This window comes from Cataglyphis hispanica, chromosome 23 (genome assembly GCF_021464435.1).
Source record: "Cataglyphis hispanica isolate Lineage 1 chromosome 23, ULB_Chis1_1.0, whole genome shotgun sequence".
In the NCBI taxonomy this organism is placed as follows: domain Eukaryota; kingdom Metazoa; phylum Arthropoda; class Insecta; order Hymenoptera; family Formicidae; genus Cataglyphis; species Cataglyphis hispanica.
The window spans coordinates 4,041,695-4,050,647 of record NC_065976.1 but is presented as its reverse complement, the minus strand read 5'-3'; the positions used below and the strand labels follow the sequence as shown (position 1 = coordinate 4,050,647).

Here is an 8,953-nt window from a genome sequence, read left to right as displayed (position 1 = left end):
GGCGACGCGACGTGACGTGACGTGACGTTTCGTTGACGCGCGCGACCCGTGACCGTGAAACGTCGCTACCTCCACGCTCACGCGGCACCGCGACTCATCGACGCGACGGCTGGCACACGGTCTCCCCGGGGGGGGGCAGCGCGAGATCCCAGGTGTGTAAATAACTTCACGTTAAACACCGAGTGTCGCCCCGTACAGGAGCCATCTTGCTGGGTGGGCACACGCAGTGTCGGCAGAGACCGATGTTTTTCGCACGGTTAGTGTACGCTGTCATTCAGGTCCGGATATTTTTAGCGAAGGAGGTAGGGAGTGATGTGAAATGGAAAAGCGAAAATATTCTTTCGAGATTTTAGATGGATATATTCTGCGTTTTTTTTATCTTTTAGTTTTTTATACTGATAACTCAAATTTCAGCTTTCGTGGAAAATCTCTTCGAGGAAGCAAGTGTTTCGTTATATAAATATACTTGGTAATAATTCATTCGCTTGTTACTTGAATTTTTCGCGTATCGTTCCTTCTTTTCAAGATAAAAATATATCATTTTTTGCGTGAAACTTTTACATGTATATCGACCTGATGCTGAGAACAGCATCGAGGAAAGCTACGAGCCTGATCAGCGCGCGCGAGGCGACACCTGGCGGTCGATCGGCAAGTCTCGCGGACGTGCATTCGAAAAATGGCCGACAGCGGGGATGGTGTGAACAGCACGTCGTCCGGGAAAGAAACGAGAAACACACTTGCCGATGGCCCGGTCACCGATCCGGCGTCCAGCATGAAGGTAAATCGAGTCAGGCTTTAATGTGACATGAGACGTTGGATCGTCTTGCGCGCTCGGGACGACATTCGTGCTAATCTAACAGCTGTATGCCGTAACTGTTGTATTTGCCGCCGTATTTCTTACGATGGAGTTTTTGGTGAGCTCGGAGACCCGCGAAATATCGTCGTCAACTGTGTTCCCTGAGTGTCGAGCGTTGCTCGTTTCGAAAAAAAACGAGAAAATTAAATGTTCGTTTCTTTCTTTTTTTATTTATATTGGTTTTCCTCTCTTTTCTCTCTCTCTCTTTTTCTCCCTCTTCCTCTCACTCTGTCAATCTCTTTATCAGTTCCTCACCTGTATTTCTATTGTGCATCACGTCTTGCCCAACCCATCAAAGTCTTGTGATCACAAATGGTTGTTACGTAATTGGACACATTGTATTAATTGACATGTTCATTGATGAATGGGCGTTGGTTGAAAACGACTTAAGTGTCTATTTGTATACCATGAGGATACCATGGGACTCCTGTTTGCAGCTGACTGGATTAAAAAAAATTGTTCAAGCTTTATTTTTTTAATTTTTTTTTATTATGTATGATTTATTAAGTGAATTGATTGAGATAATAAGACACTTTACTTTATCATAGGCAAATAAACAGAAATCTGACACAAGTTTGCTTAATGTACAAGAAGGACAGCATCAAGATTGTTTAGCATATTTTTTAATTAAAAATTATATTTTATATTCTTTTTTTTATGCAAATATACCTTTCAGACACACTTATATAAGAAGCTGTTATTATTAATATATTAAAATAACAATAGCAACTTGAACGAGTGAATGCATGCATTTAAACACATAGTGCCTATGACTTGGCATTAACAATGCTTATATATTATTTTACATATAGAGCATTATTCACACAGTAGTCCGTAGGTTCGGTACCAATCACTCATGCATTGCTCATAAGCCTAGACACACCATTTAGACGTGGCACAATTAGCACCACGTGAATTGAATGTAAAAAAAATAGCATCTCAGAAGCACAACACAATGGGATCCATATTTTTTAAAATAGTTCTCTTGATTGTGCTTGAAACGAGTGCTTTGGCTGATTAAATGGCAAAATTATAAAAAAAAAAAACAAGAAAATAGATTTACAAGCATCATTCTTAATTAATTTAATTTAAAAAACATTTTATATCATAATGTCTCTTATTAATATCTCTTTAATATTATTTTAATTGTTATATTCTGATTTATATATGAATTTCATTTTTCAAAAATGTTATTCGCTGCAAGATAATTATGTGAGATGCAAAAACGAGATGTACAAAAATTGAGAATCGACGAAAAATTCCTATACATATTTTGTGTATAATCTGTACAATTTTTTTGGGAGTTTTGTACCAAACTACGGACTGTATTGCGTATACTTGATGCATCTGAATCATGATATGATGGTTGTTGTGATTTCAGAGCCTAGAGGCATCAAATAATGCCTTTCACGGCGCGAGAACAAAATTAGTAAGTAAGAGTATATATGTGTATAAAACATGCAAAGTAAACTTGTACCCAATATTCATGCCATCCTTGCTATTCTTCCTCAGGACTTGGCTTTATATATGGCTTAATACATTTATCTCCTCTCGCCATATAATTGTCATACGTGCTGGTCAGAATTTATCATTCTCGCTTATCAATTAGATAATACAGACTAATATAATGAGACGATTATATAAATATTAATAAACATAATTACAATTTTTTATATATTGTCAGGATCTTTTTCATACTTTCCCCTGAAATGTATTTTTATATTCAAGAAATGTGAAAAGATTTACATCGCATACGATGTAGTAATACATGAAAAAAATTCTTTTGAAATATAAATCGTCTATGTATATATTGATCTGTGAATGCATAATGCAATAAGCTACAGCTTTCACTCTTCAGTTTGTAGTTTATCGATATATTGCGGGCCCTTTTAGAAAAGAGGCACACATTTACAGTGAGGATTTGAATTAACTGTATTTTTCAATTTTTTAGGATTCGAAATCTGGAGCGCTAAAGAAGTCCAGCCGTTACCGGAGCCGCTCCTTGTCGGCCAGCAGCACCGATAGTTACAGTTCTGGTACGAACGTGTTCGTGATAGTTACATGATAATGCTTTTTCGTTTGTATTTCGCTTTTTGAAAAAAGAATAGAGCTTTTTTTGTTCTATTCTTGTAACTAACTATTATTTTTATTCTTGTAATTAAATTCTTAACTTTAATTTTTATTTCTATTGCAATTATCACGAGCATTGAAACATTTAAAGTGTTAGGCTGGTATTTATAGTCCATTCTTATACTCAAAATAGTTTTAAGTATGGTCTTAAGATGCTGTGCGATTATTTCATTAATTGAATGGGATCTTGAGATGACTCAAGAATATGAAACCATCCTTAGATTCCACATTATTATTCCATAGTACTGTATATATTTGTAGCTTTATTTTGTGCTTAGAATTAGCAACAGTTGTAATCTCAAATAACGCAGGCAATTGCATTAGCTGCTTCATTAGGATATTCTGCACTGGCACTTTGATGTGATACTAATAATCAATGTTTTTCGGCATTTTGTGCTACCTTAGCCTCTTATACAGGAAGTTCATCTGATGAAGACGACGTTTCGCCGCGCGAGAAGATCCAGAAGACGGAGAAGGGCTTCACAGATTTCTGTGTTCGCAACATCAATCAGCATGCTTTCGGTCGCAGAGAGATCGAGATCGCCGAGCAGGAAATGCCAGGAATCATGGCGCTGCGGAAACGCGCAGCGGACGACAAGGTGTATCTCTTCTCTTTCATAATGATAATGGAAAGATCATTTTTTATTATCAATTTTACATTCGATTTAATTTTAATACTCTGCCTATAGCCATTGAAAAACGCCAAGATTGTGGGATGCACTCACATTAACGCGCAGACTGCCGTTCTGGTTGAGACACTAGTGGAACTGGGCGCACAGGTGCGGTGGGCGGCGTGCAACATTTATTCTACACAAAATGAAGTGGCTGCTGCGTTGGCGCACGCTGGATATCCGGTGTTTGCATGGCGTGGTGAAACGGAGGAGGATTTTTGGTGGTGCATCGACAAGTGCGTAGCAGCTGAGAATTGGCAGCCTAACATGATACTGGACGATGGCGGTGACGCTACCCACTTGATGCTCAAGAAATATAACGCTATGTTCAAAATGATTCAAGGTTTATCCCGTTCTATTATGTTTGTTTTAATGTTACAATTTATCATAGTTTTGCTTAGGAAAAATTCTTAACTTTAAAAAATAATTTAGCAATATAATAATCGTATCAATAGAAAAATAAAAATAGAAATTTTTAAGGAAAATGAAAAATATGATGTGAATGAATAAATGATAGAATGGTGAGAGAATGTGTTCTTGTAGGAATTGTCGAAGAGAGCGTAACAGGTGTACATAGATTATATCAATTGTCAAAGGCAGGTAAATTGTCTGTTCCCGCGATGAATGTGAATGACAGTGTGACCAAGACAAAATTCGATAATCTGTATAGCTGCCGCGAGAGCATCATTGATAGGTGAGTTATATAAGTGAGTTATATAAGACGTTTCGAGAAAACCATCTGGAACTTGTTTATTTTAAATGATGTTTATCAGTTTTCAGTTCTTATAAAAAATTTATTACTTACAGTTTGAAAAGATCCACAGATATCATGTTTGGCGGTAAACAAGTTGTAATATGCGGTTACGGAGAGGTTGGGAAAGGGTGTTGCCAAGCTCTCAAAGGTTTAGGTTGCATTGTATACATTACCGAGATCGATCCCATATGTGCTCTGCAAGCCAGGTAAGGAAGGCAAGCTTGGATAAGCAAATTAATTTTTGCATTCGTCCGTCGAACAGAATCACACATATGTTGTTACATTACAGCATGGACGGCTTTAGAGTGATGAAACTCAATGAAGTCATACGAAATGTAGACATTGTCATTACAGCGACGGGCAATAAGAACGTGGTCACGCGTGAACACATGGACAAAATGAAAAACGGATGCGTCGTGTGCAACATGGGTCACAGCAACACGGAGATAGACGTTGTATGTCCCACTTTATCTACTTTATTCGGTGCGCGTAATTTCGCGACCGAGAGTTATAGCGACTCTCGATTTTCTCGAGCGATCGATTCGATATGACGATTCGGCGCTCAAGGGAGATCGAGAGGATTAAGTCCCCTTAAATATGTTCTTGACAGAACAGTTTACGTACGCCCGATTTGACTTGGGAAAAAGTGAGATCGCAAGTGGATCACGTTATTTGGCCGGATGGTAAGCGTATAATACTGTTGGCGGAGGGTCGTTTAGTAAACTTGTCATGCTCGAGTATTCCATCCTTCGTGGTGTCGATTACTGCCGCTACGCAAGCGTTAGCCCTCATCGAACTGTTTAATGCGCCACCGGGACGATACAAGAGCGACGTTTATCTGCTGCCTAAGAAGATGGGTGCGTACAGTAATCATAGTACAGCAACAACATATCAAATTAATTTTTTACGTCGTATCCGTAGGTAAAACAAAAATATATATAATTTCTAAATTTTTATTTACTAAAATAGTTTATCATTGGCTTCAGTATACTTTTTTTCCTCAATTCCTCAACATTTCTAAAATATTTAAATGGCTTGAGAAAATAAAAAAACAACAAAGCGTTTTACACACCAATTTAATAATTTATCTCTTGTTTATCTCATATTTACTACGTTTCTATCAATTTATTTATCAATTGTATCATAATATATTATAATGCTAAATCATAATGTCGATTTATACAGATGAGTACGTCGCGTCACTGCATTTACCCACGTTTGACGCGCATCTAACGGAACTGACGGACGAGCAGGCAAAATACATGGGCCTCAACAAGGCTGGTCCGTTTAAGCCTAATTACTATCGGTTAGTATCAAGCCACAAGTTCTGTCACGATTAATTGATTGTGTGTGTTTTATCTGTGTTATCTACCTATCTGTGGATCTGTTTCAGCTACTAAAAACCAATGGACGAGTAATGTGGCATTGACTTAGCACATGCGACACTCACTCAGCATTTGACACACTTTCACAAGTATTAAAACAAAAAAAAAGAACTACCCTTCCCCTTGACTTTGTATCGAAGTTGGCTTTCTTTTTACCTCATTGACGTCCATTCTCTGTTGTCATAAAATCGATAAAAGATTTTTATTTATGGTTCAACCTTCGTCGAGATATCCGCGCGACTTGATTCCGTTGTCATCGTGCTAATCACCCGCAAGGAATGCGTTAATAATGTCATGAACATATTGATCCAAGCAGTTACCCAATAATCAATATTAGAAATCATTATCGGGGCTGGGCAAAGTATATTTGAAGAAAGCATAAAATATATAAGCTAGTTTCAACATCTTGATATCTTATATATTTTTTAAAAGTGTGTGCTTCAAATAATGTATCTCTTGAAAATACTCTGTCCAGTCCTAAAATTTAGGTTTGAATTTATGTATCTGATTAATTTTTAGTTTTCTTTCTGAAAATGTACGAGTGTACAGTGCATTCGTCGAGATGAATGGAGAGAAAAAAAAAGAAATGTTTTGAAAAATTATCAGACGGTGCACGTCAACAAAACTATGTGTGCAAATCGTTGGACGAATATTGTAGATACAAATTCTGTATAATTTGCAAGCTGGTGCGATAAATAAAATTGCATCTGTCCGTTAGATTTTACTTCCAGTAAACTGTAGCATTATAGTTTGTAAATGATACAAATGTTTTTAATAGTATATATACATATATATATATATATATATATATATATATATATATATATATGTATATGTATATACATATATAACACATGCATAGGCAGAAAGATCGAGAGCATTAACAGAAAAATAATTATAAAATAAGATTCAATAAAAGTTTATTGTTTTATTCAATTTTTTCTAGTGAGTTGATAGCATTTTTAAATAAAATATCTCTGAATGTTTGTATTCTGTCTTGAACATCTTCTGTACGTGTTATATATAAATTTATATACATATATACGCGTATCTATTCTTTAGCAGTGAATATTACTGCATATTAGTCAATGAATTTATTGTGTCCTTATATTATAGTGATGAATTTACACATACGGATGTATGTGTGTATATACGTGAGTGCGTGCGCGCGCGCGTATGAGCCTGCCTCGTGAGAAACGATAAACCATCCGCTACTATTTATACATCATTCTTTCTTCGAGAAAAAGATGCCGAAATGCCATATTTTGTAGGCAAATAATCCAAAAACTCCATGTATATAATTATTTACGAAAGGAGAGTATACTAACACACGCGAAAAATAGGCGATAAATTATCATATAGATTATAGTCTGTTAATCATTGTTACCTTTGCCTTGCGTGCAACACAAGAATTTGCATACTCCACGTTTATTAGAAAAAATAAACGCCTATCACATTTAGAAGGAATTGACTGTATACATTATTTGTTCTTTTTTGAAATCGCACCCACCTTTAATAGCAATTGCAAACCAAAATCACAGCTTCATATATTGACAATATATATTAGCCGAAGAAATGTACACAAATAATATATATTAAATTATTAGATAATTAAATATATATTAGATTTTATATCCTTCATGAAAAGGACGATTTCGTCTCGATTCATACTTATTTCATCCTGATAAATCAGGATCAAAATGAATCGGCATCGTCGCAGAAGCGATCGAAATAAATTTATTATACAGATTTTCATAAATAATGTTGTAAATTTTCATAAATGTTTAATATATAATCGCGAAAAGGGAGATTATATATAATTGTTTATAATTTTCATAATGAAATATAATAGTTAAAAAAAGCAGAACCTGTATAACGAAAAGGAACTGTGTAGATGAGAATAAGTTTAGGATAAAAAGAGAGAATCTCTCAATATAGAGTAATGTTTCTACGAGATCAGGAGAGTCTCTGTTGTAAATATGTATGCATGTAACATATATATATATATATATATATATATATATATATATATATATATATATATATCATAGAAATATATAAAACTGCGCTGACTCGGCATTTTTCTTTGAACACGGAAATAAATTGACATTAAAAATATTATTCTTTATTATTACTAGAAGGGACTCGTACGAAACTCATATCGATAAGTTGGAATGAGAACCATCACCATATGTTATATTCGAAAAAAAAAAATAAATATAATATCCATATATACCTATATGTATATGGACACAGTTTGATTTATTCGTTTTTTAGATTCTTGTAATGAAAAATATTTAATACAATTGAAAAATATTTAATATAAATGAAAAATATTTAGTACATAACATGATGATCAATATTTTAACATATAGTTTAAAATTATGACAGTGCTTTTTTGAAAAATTGGCATTTGCTATATATATCTTTTTTTATTTTAACTTATTGGGTATGTTCAGTATACATGCACGCACGCACACACATACACACGTACATACATACATACACATACAGTTTGAAAAGATCTATATATTACACTTATAATATTAACAAATATTTAATAACTTATGTAAATAATTGAAACATATGTGAAATAAATAGACGAGTGTTTATACGACCAAACTGGCAATTTATTGTTTGATTGTTCTATCACGACGTTTGGTCCTTTAAAAGATACAGAGAATTTAAACAACATATACGATAGATTAATAAAGGTCGTTTAGTCGTTCTCAGTATTCCAAATATAGTGACACAATGTTAGTTTGACATTTCGATTTTTCTGTTTCTACTTTTTAACTATAACGCAGGCACATAATTCCGTTTATTTCATTTGTAACGTGACTATCATTATTTATAATATTGTTATTTTAGTTCACTTGATAAGGACCAAAACCATATGATCGAAACGTCGTGATTGAACAACCAAACAATAAATTGCCAGTTTGGTTGTATAAACACTCGTCTATTAATTTATCTATTGCGACATTTTAAAATTAAACATAAGAATATGTGAAATATTTGAATAAAATATTTGTACAATTCAAAATCAAGCAATTTGCAGTTTTCTGGTTCCAAGTATTAATAGTATAATTACATTTGACATGTCTGATAGATTGGTCATTAGACTAATTAGATTAGAAAATTTATTATATTATTA

At 34.3% G+C, this 8,953-nt stretch overlaps 1 protein-coding gene across 8 annotated transcripts; it reads left to right on the top strand.

Moving 5' to 3' along the window:
- Positions 1–119: 119 nt before the first annotated feature.
- On the top strand, positions 120–7,263 carry LOC126857826 (adenosylhomocysteinase-like 1). 8 transcript variants are annotated; one of them, XM_050607617.1, is made up of 13 exons: positions 120–256; positions 415–469; positions 590–778; positions 2,238–2,285; positions 2,808–2,892; positions 3,404–3,585; positions 3,676–4,000; positions 4,201–4,351; positions 4,465–4,617; positions 4,701–4,866; positions 5,022–5,268; positions 5,597–5,717; positions 5,805–7,263. In XM_050607617.1, exons 3-13 carry the CDS (start codon positions 677–679, stop codon positions 5,809–5,811), a joined length of 1,587 nt encoding a protein of 528 aa, XP_050463574.1. In that variant the 5' UTR covers positions 120–256; positions 415–469; positions 590–676; the 3' UTR covers positions 5,812–7,263. The 8 variants fall into 8 exon arrangements, with proteins under 8 accessions (XP_050463574.1, XP_050463570.1, XP_050463576.1 ...); XM_050607613.1 differs by having other exon boundaries at positions 3,392–3,585; XM_050607619.1 differs by lacking the exon at positions 2,238–2,285.
- Positions 7,264–8,953: the final 1,690 nt, after the last annotated feature.

Bases quoted from the DNA above. Each gene is read 5' to 3' on its own strand.
- LOC126857826 (XM_050607613.1), top strand. From the start codon at position 677: ATGGCCGACAGCGGGGATGGTGTGAACAGCACGTCGTCCGGGAAAGAA. The intron at 3,586-3,675 runs GTGTATCTCTTC...CTCTGCCTATAG, and splicing joins AACGCGCAGCGGACGACAAG to CCATTGAAAAACGCCAAGAT. The intron at 4,867-5,021 runs GTATGTCCCACT...TGTTCTTGACAG, and splicing joins GCAACACGGAGATAGACGTT to AACAGTTTACGTACGCCCGA.